We start from the raw sequence: 16,668 nt of genomic DNA on the forward strand, positions 1-16,668 counted from the left end.
TTAGAGAAATGCAAATCAAAACGGCAATGAGATACCACCTCACACCTGTTCGATTAGCTGTTATTAGCAAGTCAGGTAATAGCAAATGTTGGAGAGGTTGTGGAGAAAAAGGAACCCTCATACACTGTTGGTGGGAATGTAAAGTAGTACAACCATTATGGAAGAAAGTATGGTGGTTCCTCAAAAAACTGAAAATAGAACTACCTTATGACCCAGCAATCCCTCTACTGGGTATATATCCCCAAAACTCAGAAACACTGATACGTAAAGACACATGCAGCCCCATGTTTATTGCAGCATTGTTCACAGTGGCCAGGACATGGAAACAACCAAAAAGCCCATCAATAGATGACTGGATAAAGAAGATGTGGCACATATACACTATGGAATACTACTCAGCCATAAGAAATGATGACATCGGAACATTTACAGCAAAATGGTGGGATCTTGATAACATGATACGAAGCGAAATAAGTAAATCAGAAAAAAACAGGAACTGTATTATTCCATACATAGGTGGGACATAATAGTGAAACTAAGAGACATTGATAAGAGTGTGGTGGTTACGGAGGGGAGGGGGGAATGGGAGAGGGATAGGGGGTGGGGAGGGTCACAAAGAAAACAAGATAGAAGGTGACAGAGGACAATCTGACTTTGGGTGGTGGGTATGCAACGTAATTGAACGACAAGATAACCTGGACTTGTTATCTTTGAATATATGTATCCTGATTTATTGATGTCACCCCATTAAAAAAATAAAATTATAAAAAAAAAAGACACAATGAAATAGAGAAACATTTTGTTTATGGACTGGAAAAATGAACATAGTCAAAATGGCCATATTACTCAAAGCAATATATAAATAAAATGCAATCTCCATCAAGATTCCAATGTCATTTTTTAAAGAAATGGAACAAAAAAAAAAATCAACAGATTTGTATTGAACCATAAAACACCCCTAATAGCCAAAGCAATCTTAAGAAAAAAGAATGAAGCATTAGTTATAAAACTACCTGACTTTAAATTATGCTACAGAACCATGAAAATCAAAAAAACTTGGTATTGGCAGAAAAACAGACATACAGACCAATGGAACAGAATCGAGAACTGAGAAATATAGACATAGATATGGACAAATAATCTTCAACAAAGGAGCCAAAAACACACAATGGAGAAAAGAATGTCTCTTCAATATATGGTGCTGGGAAAATTAGCTGCATTCAAATGAATGAAACTTGACCTCAGTTTGTCCTCCTGCCTAAAAATTTATTTAAAATGGACCAAAGACCAAATTTAAGATCTGAGACAATAAATTACATAAAAGAAAATATAAATACTAAACTCATGGACCCTGGCCACGGAGAACAATTTATGAATTTGACCCCAAAGGCAGGGGAAGTAAAGGCAATAATAAATGAATGGGACCGTATCAGGTTAAAAAGCTTCTACATAATAAAAAGCAATCAAGAACAAAACAAAAATGCAGCCAATTAAATGAGTGTTGATATTCATAAACAAAAGCTCCAATAAGGGTAAATATCCAAAATATATAAAGAACTCACCAAGTACAGCAACAAACAAGCAAATAATCCAATTGAAAGATGGGGTGAGGACTTGAACAGACACTTCTCTAAGAAGACTTACAAATGGCCAACAGATACATGAAAAAATGCTCATCTTCACTAGTTGTTAGATGAAAGCAAATCAAAACTACTATGAGATACCACCTCATCCCTATTAAATTGGTTATTATCACTAAGACATGTAATTACAAGAGTTGGAGAGGATGTAGAGAAAAAGGAAACCTCATTCAATTCTGGTGGGAATACAAACTATTACAGCCATTATAAGAAAGTATAGTGGTTCATCCAAAAACTAATAGAATTTCCATATAACCCAGCAATCCTTCTCTGGGTATCTAGCCCCCAAACTCAAAAACATTGGTACATAAAAACACATAAGCATTCATGTTCATTGCAGCTTTTTTCACTGTGGCCAAAACATGGAAACAACCAATATCTCCCTTGATAGAGGATTAAATAAAGAAGATTTGGTACATACATACAATGGAATACTACTCAAATAGAAGAAATGATGACCTATTGCCATTTACAAAAGCATAGTTGAGAACATTATACTGAGTGAAATAAGTAAATTTAAAAAAGCTAGAACTATATGATTTTACACATTGGTGGGATATAAAACTGAGAGTCATGGACAAAGATAAAAGTGAAGTGAATCACCTCCAGGGGGTGATTTTGAAGGAGGGGGTGTGGAGAAGGGAGCAAAGAGGGACAAATATACGGTGATGGGAAATTATTTGACTTTGGTTGATGGGTACACAATATAATCAACAGTTCAAATGCTATAGAAATGTTTACAGGAAACCTATATACTTTTTTTTTTAAATCTTTTATTTATTTATTCATTTTAGAGAGGAGAGGGAGAGACAGAGGGAGAGAGAGAGAGGAGAGACAGAGAGAGAGGAGGGGGGAGGAGCTGGAAGCATCAACTCCCATATGTGCCTTGACCAGGCAAGCCCAGGGTTTCGAACCGGCGACCTCAGCATTTCCAGGTCGACGCTTTATCCACTGCGCCACCACAGGTCAGGCCCTATATACTCTTAATGATCAATGTCACCCCTTTAAATTTAATTTTCTAAATAAAATTTAAATAAATAAATGCTTCACAGATCTAAAAAAAAGTTTCTGCTCTACCAAATACTTGACCAGTACTATTCAAAACTGTCAAAGTAATCAATAAAAAAAAAGTCTGAGGATCTGTCACAGCCAAGAGGAAACAGAAGAAACTATGATGACAGGACAACTAAATGTAATGTGATATTCTGGATGAATTCTTAGAATAGAAAAAAGACATTAAGTAAAACTAAGAAATCTGATTAAAGCATGCACTTTAATCAATAATAAGGTAGCCATATTGGTTCATTGAATATAACAAATATAGTACACTAAGGAAAGATGTCAATAAAAGAAATGTGTTTGGTGTAGTATATATTGGAGATCTCTATATTAATTTCTGAATTTTTTTGTAAATCAAACATGTCCAAAAGATAAAGTATGCTTTAAAAAATACACTGTCTGATCAGAATAAAATTTTAAATAACAACATATTGAAATTTTATTTTTTTGCAAAGTAAAGCCACAAAATGGTGATTACTATTATTAGTATCTGCCACCTCTTCAATGATGAGGATGAATGTTCCAAACACTAGCAGCCTGAGATCCTCCTAACCTTCTGCATTCAGGGAAAACTTAACTGAAAATATTCAGAAACTATATCACCACAGTATAACAGAACAGGTATCCTTTTCCAGCTGTGTTTTCTAGGATATGATTCTTCCTGTTCGGGGTTGTTTTGAATGTACTTTCATCATCACAATCTGTTAAAAATGAAGCTACCAAAGAGAAAATCAAGGTCCAGGAAGAGCACTTTAGTTTAAGGCTGAAATGTAGACTATTTTGTAAAATCAAAAGGAGATTCACTGATGCAGACTCATTTAATCTAAAACAACTTATATATAAGTTCATAAGCCTTAAAACGAGCAGACATCCTAGACAGTGTATAACAAGAATAATATGAAATGCCCAAAAGAGCATCTATACTGTGCATAGCATCCATTTAACCATTCTGAATAAAGGTTTTATCCAGGGTTCCCCTGACAGCAAGGCTTCCAAATTGAAATCTGAATCCATGATGTATTCTTTAAAATTCACAGTAAAATACATACAATATTTGCATTATTCTTATTATAGTGACAATCAGTTTCAACAAATATTTCTCCCTATCATAAAGTTTGAGTTTAAGAATCCTTTTGTATATCATTACCTACCAATAACTTAGATTCAATGAACTCTGATTATTAGGCTCAAATTTCTGAAGTTCAAAATAAGTTAAATCATATATATGAAACTTCCTCACAGAAGGCTGTGTTAATAAGGTTTATTTGTGAGTTGACATTCTACAAGATAAACCATGCATGCCAATTTTCAATTTCTGGAAACAAGTTGGAGCAGCTTCAGTCTTATAGGAATATATTCTAAGAAAAACATTATTGAGTTTTAGTAAAGAATCAGTTATAAAAATTTTATGTCAGGTACTCTGCTAGATATGATAAAGTCCACAAAGCAGTACATCATTTCAAAAAGTCAATTTACATTTTGGTAAAATGAGACCACAAACTTCTTCTGGGTTAATTAAGTTATTTAAAACTCTAGCCTGACCAGGCAGTGGTGAAGTGGATAGAGCATCAAACTGGGACACAGATGACCCAGGTTCAAAACTCCAAGGTCACCGACTTGAGCATGGGATCATCTGGCTTGAGTACAAGCTCACCAGCTAGAGCACATGGTCAATGACTTGAGTGTGGGATTACAGACATGACCCCTTGGTTGCTGGCTTGACACAAGGTCAGTGGCTTGAGCAAGCCATCACTCACTCTGCTGTAGCTCCCTAGTCAAGGTACAAATGAGAAAGTAATCAGTGAACAAGCAATCAATGAACAACTAAGATGCCACAATTGATGTTTCTCATCTTTCTCCTTTCCTGTCTGTCACTCTCTCTGACTCTCTCTTTGTCTCTGTTAAAAAACAAACAAACAAAAAAACCTCTAGACAAATTTTTCCACAATATTGTTATGTATGGTGGTTGTGAGCTTAAGAACTGCAACAAGAACCTACTGCTCCCATAACACAGTTTAGCATTGCCAAAAGGTATAGCATGGCTTTGTGAAAGAAACAGACCTAGTATTCAACTTAAACAAGTAAGAATGTGACTGCCCCTTGGACATGAGAGCAATTCATTCTCAATCCATAATTATAGATGGTGGTTCTTAAAATTATAATGAAAGAGATATCCTCAAGAGCACAGTAAGGGGTAAAGACAGATCTAGAATGATACAGGTGGGCCCATCTTCATGGGCTTGAGACCCATGTAGTTCTGCAAAGCATCATGTTTGGAAGGGTCTCCCAATTAATTTAATGTTCTGTGGTCATCATCTTAAAATCCTTAATAATGATTGATCAAGAAACATCACAGTTCTATTTTGGCTTTGCCCAGAAAATTTCATATCTGATCTTGCCTCATTGGCATGAATTCATATAAGGTCCAGGCAGAAGCATGAACTGCAAGAAACAGAAATATGGTAGTGGAGAGTCCTTTGAGATACTAAAAATGGGAAGACCAAGGTCTGCTATGTACTTGAGTGACTGGGAGATAGTACATGCTCAAGGACACAAGAGAAAAGAAGAGGTCTTTGTGGTCTAAAGTAGCTAAAAAAAAAAAAAAAGCTTCATGGAAAGAGCACTAGCTGCACTAAATAAAACTAATATTAGCTAGGAATTTATATTATTGACTAGGCCCAGCATTATTATAATTACTTTGCATACATTAAGTCATTACCTCATTTTGATTACCAATGAGGCAACTGGAGTATAAAAGATTCAATAATTTGGTTAAGGTCCCACAATTAACCCAGGCAGCTTAGCTCCAAAGCCCATGTTCTTTTACTTTTTAATTATTAAAATTATTTTAAAAATTAAATTTAACAGGGTGACATTGATCAATAAGGGAACGTAAGTTTCAGGTGAACATTTCTATAGCATTTGAACTATTGATTATTTTGTAGTCCATGCTCTTAACACTGCAGAGGACTTAAGAATTTGAATAATTACAAATAGCTCATTTGCCCGAATCATCATGATGCATATTTGATTCATTATCTCTTTTAATTGAGGTAACTAATGGAGATAAAGAATGATTATATTTTATAATAATGTAAAAATGATGGCAAAAGTTTATGCTTTTCTCAGCCCTTTACCATATATTCTGTCAGTTAGAGCTAACTCTTCTTTCTCTTGGTAAAATGGTCTTTTAATTTAAGTAATTTGTCTTATTTATTCTTTTCAAGAATATAGTAACTAGTATACATGTCCATTAGATATATGCTGAATAAATAAACAAACAAACAAACAAATGAACAAATAAACAAGTGAGAGTAATTACCTAAGAGTTAACTGTAAGAACCAGATAAAAAGCATAATATAATATAAAGTTTTGATGAGAGAACACTTATTAATGTAAATATTTATGTGATATTTTTTTCTGTATCATGAGATAAAATTTCCTGTATCATGACATTGTAATCATAAGACAGTTGATCCTACCTTGTTAGTATCATCAAGTGGCTGGTTGCTGGAAGTTTCTTTTTGGATTATATTCATAAAATCAGTATGAAACTTCTTTGCATTCAGAAAAATAAGTGGGTTGTTTATTGAGATAATTTTTATCAGCTGCAGGATTTCCTTTTGGAGGAGAAAAGGATTTAGCTTCAGAGTCCTGAATAGAAAATAAATAACTCTATCCAATAAATCTCAGTCTTACAATTCCTAATGTCACTCAATCATAAAAGCAATCTCTTAGCATTTTCATTATTAAAATTGATTTGAAAAATTTAACACACTATCATGTTTCTTAAGGAAAATAAGTACTTTCTCATCACAAAAAAAGCATTAATAACCATGAGATGAGTCTGAAGTTTTTCAGAAAACCGCTCTTATTCTTACTTACTGGGTTTTAGGGATACAACAGTCTAGAATATCCAAGGAATATGAAAAAATGTTTATCCTTCCAAAAGTATCTCTTCCACTCAATCTAAATTCAAAAACTAATTTACCTAAAATAAGTATTTTAAAAAACAAAAATATATCCTAAAGTTTCAAACTCTCAGTCATTTACGTTATAATGATATACCTTTCCTTTGGCTGGCATATTACTTAAAAGTCACTGGTAGTTTTAATTGAGAAAAATAAATCTAGAAGTTGTACCAGATATCTAATTGCACTTTTGGAGGCCTAGGATCTGGATTGCTAAGATGTAAGGCATGCAGAAAAAGAGAAGAAAAAGTTGCACTATGAAAAGTATCTATATACTTTGACCATTTGCCCAGGTCTTCCTGGCAACACTAGATGGTATGCCACTAAATTGCCTTTTCCATGACCTTTGGGGCAGGGGTCAGACTTAGAAATTGACAGGATAGTATCTTATATGAAATGATAACTCCTTACCAGCTAAATAAAGCATTATTCTTTCAAGCTTAAGTATTTAATATAAAAGACACAGAAAATAGTGAAGCATCCAGTTAGTGAAAGAAAGATAAAAAATAAAATATTAGGTACATGAATTTGGACAATAAATTCAACCTTTTTCAATATTTTTAAAATTAGGTAAATATTTTAACCAGATTTGCTCATTAAGTTTCTATATCTATACAACTGATTATACTCTAAGAAGTGAAGAGATTTGTTACAAATAACTCAAGAAAACCAAAAGTATTAAGTTACCAAACCATCTTATCAAGAGTTAATCTCTTAGCCCTGGCCAGTTGGCTCAGCGGTAGAGCGTCGGCCTGGCGTGCAGAAGTCCCAGGTTCGATTCCCGGCCAGGGCACACAGGAGAAGCACCCATCTGCTTCTCCACCCCTCCCCCTTTCCTTCCTCTCTGTCTCTCTCTTCCCCTCCTGCAGCCGAGGCTCCATTGGAGCAAAGATGGCCCGGGTGCTGGGGATGGCTCTGTGGCCTCTGCCTCAGGCACTAGAAAGGCTCTGGATGCAACAGAGCAACGCCCCAGAGGAGCACAGCATCGCCCCCTGGTGGGCATGCCGGGTGGATCCCGGTCGGGCGCATGCGGAAGTCTGTCTGACTGCCTCCCTGTTTCCAGCTTCGGAAAAATGAAAAAAAAAGTTAATCTCTTGCAAACCAAAACTAAAACAATTCTTGGACCTGTCATATTGAGTTATTACAAAATTCTACATTTTAGATTCACCCACTAATCACACCACATGATTGTGCCATATATTATTTTAAGTTCACATTTTTAAAAGATAGATATTTGTCAAAGAATAAAGATTCAAATTGTGCCAGAAAATAAATTCTCAATGGGGTTGAATTCACTGAGTAGAAAGAGGTCTTCCAAATTAAGAATTAGTGTTTCCTATGAAAAAGGCATAGAAAAATTGATAAATGGAAGAAAGGAATGGTAGACTACCAACAACCTAAATTTAACTTATCTTAAAATTCTACCCAACAGTTCATATGTAAATCATGCTCTCTTAGATTTGTTCCTTCTTATATTTAATACAAACATGAAATAACTACTGAGGTGTAATGTTTTAATAAATCTAAGATTTTCAAGTGATACAGTTATTACTCAGATGTATGACTGGACTATAACAAATCAAAGTTTAAAGACATGGAGAAATTTTATGCAATTTTATCTTCTTACAAATCTTTTTATTCATTTCTTATGTGTTTGGCAAGAGGAGGTAAAGATTCAGTAGAATTTAGTAACCAGTAATCTCTAAGCTGAAAAACAATCAAAGTCCCATTCTGTTTCAAAGCTAAAAGTTTCAGAGATAATGTATACAGCTATATGTGTGGGATAGATACATAGAGAACTTGAGGGGCCCAAAAGTCAGTCTGGGACTTTGCACAAGCACTACGTTCCCACAAAAAAATATAAAGAAAAAGAATAGATAGATAAGACAGAAAAGAAAGGTGGCAACTGGTGGAACACTTAGCACTGGTATACTCTTAAAGGCTCTGAACCAAAATAGATTTCTGTGAAGTAGGTATATCTTTCTATAGTTATTAAAAATAAGTCATTCCCCTGGGTGTCCCAGAAGAACTCCTGGTGCTCCTTCTTACTTTCAGTCTACAGAAATATCCTGACATTGATGGAAAGACATTTCTCTCTATTTGAGGATAATCATTTGGTACTAGACTAAGAAAAAAAATAAAGAAAAAATAAAAAAGTTTAGCCAAACATTATAAAACAGGTTCAAAGTGAGGCCAATTGACAAAAAAAAATCCAAGACAATATTTTATTTCTCACTTTAAATTTGTTCAGGCCATCTCTCAGAATAAAAACCTAAAACAAAAACAAATTTGATTTACTAATCATGTTCAGGATAAGACAAATAAATTATTTTATTAAAAAGGTATACAGTGTGCAAGAAACTGATTCTATTGGCATTTATATCATTAAAATTAATTAACATGTGCTAATAATACAGTCTCATTTTGTGTATTAAAAAATAAATACCATAATTTGAGTTTGTTTTATTCCCTATCTTACTTCATTCATCATTTAATTTGTAATATCTTATTAGTTTAATATGAGTGTTTTATGGAATTTAGCAATGAAAAAGAGGTTTCCAAATGCATGAATTGGTCTTGGCTATGATTCCACCATGGACTGTAGTTCTATGAGCAATGTTATTGTCTTATCTGAATGCTAATACAAGTTTTGTGTTGTAGCTGTACTATTGATTAGTTGCCTACTGACTGCCATATATATGGGGTCACATGTATACAATTTAAAGTTCAAACTATTAAAAGTGAAATTATAATGTTTTTAAATATCATGTTATCTGCTTCTAATGGTATCTTAAACTACCTGAATCACAAAAAAAGTTAATGATTGCACAAAGAAAAAAATTAAACTTACTCCATTCATTTCCATCTTCACTTTAAATTCCATTTCTTCCATAATGTTTATATTCAGTGTTTTTGCTCTAGAATGAAAACAGATGGAAAATAAAATGTCATTTCCTAATAACTATATTAACCATGAAGAAGTAAAACAGATGTGTTAATAAGAGCATATCTAAAATGGTTTAGATTATATATCCCATCTGTTAATAAAGCACTGATAAGTCTGTGTTTCTCTAAGATCATCAGAAATAAAGTGTAACAACAAAGACATCTAAGTAGTGAATTAAAAATACAATTTACCTAATCCTGGCTCCAAGCTACCATGTCAAGCTACAAGAGGTGAAATGATAAATAAAAAATATAAAGAAAGTTAAAGAGCTTATAGAATTTGAGAAAATTGTGTTTTAGAGTAAAGAAAGTAAGGAAAGAATGCCTTTTATTTCTTCTTCTTGTCTGATTACTGTGGCTAGGACTTCCAGGACTACGTTGAATAAGAGTGGTGAAAGGGGGCACCCCTGCCTTGTTCCTGATCTTAAGGGGATTGCTTTTCATTTTTGCCCATTGAGTATGATGTTGGCTGTGGGTTTGTCATAGATGGCTTTTATCATGTTGAGGTATGTTCCCTGTATTCGACTTTGCTGAGAGTTTTGATCATGAATGGGTGCTGGATTTTATCAAATGCTTTTTCTGCATCTATTAAAATTATCATGTGGTTTTTCTCCTTCTTTTTGTTTATGTGATGAATCACATTGATTGATTTACGAATATTATACCAGCCTTTCCTCCCCAGAATAAATCCCACTTGATCATGGTATATGATTTTTTCCATATATTGTTGGAAAGGAAGAAGTCAAAATATCATTATTTGCAGATGATATGATATTGTAAATAGAAAAACCTAAAGTCTCAGTCAAAAAACTACTGGACCTGATAAATGAATTCAGCAAAGTGGCAGGATATAAAATTAATACTCAGAAATCAGAGGCATTTTTATACGCTAACAATGAACAGTCAGAAAGAGAAATTAAGAAAACAATCCCCTTCACTATTACAACCAAAAAAATAAAGTACCTAGGAATAAATTTAACCAAGGAGACTAAGGACTTGTACTTGGAAAATTATAAAACATTGATAAAAGAAATCAAGGAAGATACAAACAAGTAGAAGCATATACCGTGCTCATGGTTAGGAAGAATAAACATCATTAAAATGTCTATATCACCCAAAGCAATCTATAAATTCAATGCAATACCAATTAAAATACCAATGACATACTTCAAAGATATAGATCACATATTCCAAAAATTTATATGGAACCAAAAAAGAAAACAAATAGCCTCAGCAATCTTAAAAAAGAAGAATAAAGTGGGAGGTATCATACTTCCTGATATCAAGTTATACTACAAGGCCATTGTACTCAAAACAGCCTGGTACTGGCATAGGAACAGGCATATAGATCAGTGGAATAGAACAGAGAACCCAGAAATAAACCCACAGCTCTATGGACAACTGATATTTGACAAAGGAGGTAAGGAAATACAATGGAGTAAAGACAGCCTCTTTAATAAATGGTGTTGGGAAAATTGGACAGCTACCTGAAAAAAAATGAAACTGAGCCACCAACTTACACCATTCACAACAATAAACTCAAAATGGATAAAAGACTTAAATGTAAGCTCTGAAACCATAAGCATCTTAGAAGAAAACATAGGCAGTAAGCTCTCCAACATCGCTTGGAGCAATGTATTTGCTGATTTATCTCTACGGGACGTGAAATAAAAGAATAAACAAGTGGGACTATATCAAACTAAAAAGCTTTTGTACAACTAAAGACAATAAGAACAGAATAAAAAGACAAACTATACAATGGGAGAACATATTTGACAATACATCTAATAAGGGGTTAATAACCAAAATTTAATAACTTTTAATAACTTTTGGTTAATAACCAAAAGTTCTTTACTTGTAAATCTCAACACCAAAAAGACAAACCATCCAATAAAACAATGGGAAAAAGAAATGAATAGAAACTTCTCCAAAGAAGACATACAGATAGCCAATAGGCATATGAAAAAATGCTCAACATCATTAATCATTAGAGAAATGCAAATTAAAACCACAATGAGATATCACTTCACACTAGTCAGAATGGCGCTCATCAACAAAACAACACAGAATAAGTGCTGGCGAGGATGTGGAGAAAAGGGAACCCTCCTGCACTGCTGGTGGGAATGCAGACTGGTGCAGCCTCTGTGGAAAACAATATGGAGATTCTTCATTAAATTGAAAATCAAACTGCCTTTTACCCAGCTATCTCACTTTTAGGAATATACCCCAAGAACACCATAGACCTGCTCCAAAAGGAGAAATGCACCCCCATGTTTGTGGCAGCATTGTTCACAATAGTGAAGATCTGGAACAGCCCAAATGTACGTCAGAGGATGAGTGGATTAAAAAACTTTGGTACATATATACTATGGAATACTACTCAGCCATAAGAAATGATGACATCGGATCATTTATAATAACATGGATGGACCTTGATAACATTACACGGAGTGAAATAAGTAAATCAGAAAAAACTAAGAACTATATGAATCCATACATAGATAGGTCATAAAAATGAGACGCAGAGACATGGACAAGAATGTGATGGTAATGGGGGGTGTAGGGTGGGAGGTGGGGCAAAGAAGTAGAGAGGGTATGGGGGGAAGGGAAGGGGCACAAAGAAAACCAGATAGAAGGTGATGGAAGACAATTTGACTTTGGGTGAGGGGTATAAGCATAATCAAATGTCAAAATAATCTGGAGATGTTTTCTCTGAACATATGTACCCTGATTTATCACTGTCACTGCATTAAATTTAATTTTAAAAAAAGAAAGTAAGGAAAGAATCAATGAAAAGATTAAACCAGACAATAATGAATCTACATAGATATAACATATAAAGACATAATTTATGGAGATAAAAAATTAAAATTTTTTAAAAACATTATTTCAGGAATGTAAGATGGCAACACACAATGAAAATCACACTTACTCCTCCCAGAACCAAACTGTAATTATAACTAAATTATACAAAAATCAACCTAAATAACTAACTAAAGACTAGCTGAACAGAAGTTTTATAACCAAAGATTTACAGAAGCCACACCAGGACTCGTAGGAAGGGTACATATGTGAAAAAGTCAGGACCCACACCCACATGTGGTGGTTAAGAATTCAGAGGCTATCTCAGCTGCAAAGGTACATCTGGAATCAGAAAACCTAAATAGACCAATATGTAAGCAAATCAAAGGAGCTAAAAAAAAAAAAAAACGACAACAACAACAACAAAAAACCTCCCTACAGGTGAAAGTCTGGTACTGGATGAAATCACCCATAAATTTTACCAAACAATCAAAGAACTAATACTTGCCCTTATCCTATTCCAAAAAATACAAAAGAAAGGAAGACCCCCAAGCTTATTTTACAAGGCCAACATTTTCCTAATTCTTGAAACAAATAAAGACACTACAAAGAAAATTATAGGCCAATATCCCCGATGAGCAAAGATGCAGAAATACTCAACAAAATTTTAGCAAAAAAAGTTCAGCAAATACATTAAAAAGATCATACACCATGAACAAGTTGGGATTTATTCCTGGGATTCAAGAATGGCTTAAAATTCCCAAATCAATGACATGATACACCATATAAAAAGAAGATGGATAAGGCCCTGGCCGGTTGGCTCAGCAGTAAAATGTCGGCCCAGCGTGTGGAAGTCCCAGGTTTGATTCCTGGCCAGGGCACACAGAAGAAGTGCCCATCTGCTTCTCCACCCTTCCCCCTCTCCTTTCTCTCGGTCTCTCTCTTCCCCTTCCACAGTCAAGGCTCCACTGGAGCAAAGTTGTCCAGGGCACTGAGGATGGCTCCATGGCTTCCACCTCAGGTGCTGGAATGGTTTTGGTTGCAGCGGAGCAATGCCCCAGATAGGATGAACATCGACCCCTTGTGGGCATGCCAGGTGGATCCCAGTCAGGTGTATATGGGAGTCTGTCTGTCTGCCGCCACCCCTGCCACCTCTCACTTAGCAAAAATTTTAAAAAGAATGTCTAAAAATTATATGGTTATCTCAATAGATGCAGACAAAGCATTTGACAAAATCCAAGAAATTTATAATTAAAAAAAAAAAAAAACCTCTTTACAAAGTGAGATTCAAGTGAACACATCTCAACAAAATAAAAGCCATATATGACAAACCCACATGTAACATCATACTTAATGGGATGAAACTAAAAACATTTTTTAAAGATCAGGAATAAGATTGGAATGTTCACTTTTACCACTTTTATTCACCATTGTATGAGGAATCTGAGTCACAGCAATCAGACCAGAAGAAGAAATAAAAGACACACAAATTGAAGAGGAAGAAGTAAAACTGTCATTATTTGCAGATGATATGATACTTATATGAAGAACCCTTAAGATTTCAACAAATAACTGATAGATCTGATAAATAAATTCAGTTGTAGGATACTAATAAATATCCAGAAATAAGTTACACTTATATGTACCAATAATAAACTGTCAGAGAATTTTTACAAAAAACAATCCTATTGTAGGAATCAAAATAAAGTAAAATACCTAAGAATAAATATAACCAAGGAGAAAAAAAAACTGTACTCTAAAAATTATGACACTGAATAAAGAAATCAAAGAAGATACAAATAAATGGAAGCATATACTGTACTCATAGATAGCAAGCATTAACATCATTAAAATGTCCATAGTATCACCCTGGCTGGTTGGCTCAGTGGGTAGAGCGTCGGCCTGGAGTGCAGGAGTCCTGGGTTTGATTCCCGGCCAGGGCACACAGGAGAAGCGCCCATCTGCTTCGCCACCCCTCCCCCTCTCCTTCCTCTCTGTCTCTCTTTTCCTCTCCCGCAGCCAAGGCTCCATTCGAGCAAAGTTGGCCCGGGTGCTGAGGATGGCTCTGTGGCCTCTGCCTCAGGCGCTAGAATGGCTCTGGTTGCAACAGAGCGAAGTCCCAGATGGGCAGAGCATCGCCCCCTGGTGGGTGTGCCAGGTGGATCCCGGCCGGGCGCATGCAGGAGTCTGTCTGACTGCCTCCCCGTTTCCAACTTCAGAAAAATACAAAAATAATAATAATAATAAAATAAAATGTCCACAGTATCTAAAGCCATTTATAGATTCAAAACAATTCCTATCAAAATACCAATGGTGTTTTTCACAGAACTACAGCAAATAATCCCAAATTTTGTATGGAAACACAAAAGACCCTAAGAAGCCACAGCAATCTTGAGAAAGAAGAACCAAGATGAAGGTATCACACTAATATCAAACTATCCTACAAAGCTATAGTAATCAATGCAGTATCATACTGGCATAAATACGGACATATAGATGAATAGAACAGAATAGAGAGCCCTGATATCCCCATGCTTATATGGTTAATATATGACAAAGAAAGCAAGAACATACAATAGAGTAAAGAGAGTATATTCAATAAATGCTGTTTAAAAAGTAGGATAGGTACATGCAAAAAATAAAACTAGACTACCTTTTTACACCATATACAGAATAAACTGTAAATGAATCAAACAATTGAATGTAAAACTTGAAACCATAAAACTCCTAGAAGAAAATATAAGCAGTAATATCTGATATTCTCTTTGCTATATATTTTTAAATATATCTCCTCAGCAAGGGAAACAAAAGGAAAAATAAACAAATGGTACTACATCACACTAAAAAAGACACAGCAAAGGAAATCATCAATAAAACAAAACAAAAAAACCCTAATGAATGGGAAAACATATTTTTCCAATAATACATCCAATGAAGGGTATAAAGAACTCATCCAACTCAACACACAGCAAAAAATAAAAACAAAACCTTCTTTAAAAATCAATGACATGATACACCTATTCAGGGATGAGGACCTGAATAGATTTTTTTCAAAAAAGGACATACAGATGACCAACAGACATATGAATAGGTGCTCATTGTTATTAATCATTAAAAATATACAAAATAGAAACACAATAAAATACCAACTTCTACCTGTCAGAATGGCTATCATCAATAAATCAACAAAGCACAAGTGTTGGCAAGAATGTAAAGAAAAGGTAACACTCATTCAGTGTTGGTGAGAATGTAGGTTCATGGAACCACTATGGAAAACTATATGTAGGCTTCTTTAAAAAAAAAAAATAAAAAATGAAACTGACTTATAACCCAACAATTCCACTTCTGTGAATTTATTTGAAGAAACCCAAAGGAGTAATTCAAAAGGATGTAAATACCCTTATGCTCATTGCAATGTAACTTAAAAAAGCAACCCAACTAGCCATCAATAAATTAGTGGATATAAATGCCGTAATCCATATATATATATATACACAATAGAATATTACTTGGCCATTAAACAGAATAAAAATTTACCATTTGCAACAGCATGTATGGACTTAGAGCATATCAAACTAAGAGAAATATGTTAGAGAAATACAAATACCATATGAGTTCACTTATATGTGGAATTAAAAAAAAATAAGCAAACAAAACAGAAACAGACTCAGAGCACATAGGTAGTAAAATATAGAGGACAGACTGATGATTGCCAGTAGGAAGTGGGGGGAGTGGGTTTAAGGGACTGAGTGAAAAATGTAAAAGGATTAAGAAGTACAGATTGAGAGTTACAGAATAGTCATGGAGATATAAAACACAGCATAGGGAATAAAGTCAATAATTTATAATAACTATGTATGGTGCCAGGTGGGTGCTGAAAATATTATTAAATGTAAAATGAAATAAAAAAATTAGAAAGAAATATATTATTTCAAAAGAATTTCAGGGGAAGAATAAGAAGTAAAACCATTGTCAGATGAAGAACAGAAAAAGAACTGCAACAATGCCCGGTAAAGAGACAAAAAAGAGAGAATATGTTCTTCAATAAGTTATCTTGAGAAAAGTACATAAATGGATTAATATGACGTCTAAAAAATTTAAATTTGTTAAAGTTATTTAATTTTCTAAATAACTGTTATATGGCTTTTGTTTCATTGTATACTATATATTTCTTCACTTAATTAAAAATAGCTCTGTGATACAGTGTATGTCAGTGGGATTACTTTATTTACTTTAATAATTTTCTACC

The 16,668-nt window shown here is 34.2% G+C and overlaps 1 protein-coding gene across 1 annotated transcript in view; it reads right to left on the reverse strand.

Moving 5' to 3' along the window:
* The window catches only part of SLC26A7 (solute carrier family 26 member 7), a 260,877-nt gene that overhangs the window by 91,798 nt on the left and 152,411 nt on the right, over positions 1 to 16,668 (reverse strand). Inside the window, exons 12-13 of the mRNA XM_066264649.1 lie at positions 9,523 to 9,589; positions 6,183 to 6,320 (exon numbers count right to left, since the gene is read on the reverse strand). Coding sequence (XP_066120746.1) covers positions 6,183 to 6,320; positions 9,523 to 9,589 — 205 coding nt within the window. The remainder of the gene's footprint in view (positions 1 to 6,182; positions 6,321 to 9,522; positions 9,590 to 16,668) is intronic.

The sequence above is a fragment of the Saccopteryx bilineata genome, chromosome 3 (genome assembly GCF_036850765.1).
Source record: "Saccopteryx bilineata isolate mSacBil1 chromosome 3, mSacBil1_pri_phased_curated, whole genome shotgun sequence".
Taxonomy (NCBI): Eukaryota; Metazoa; Chordata; class Mammalia; order Chiroptera; family Emballonuridae; genus Saccopteryx; species Saccopteryx bilineata.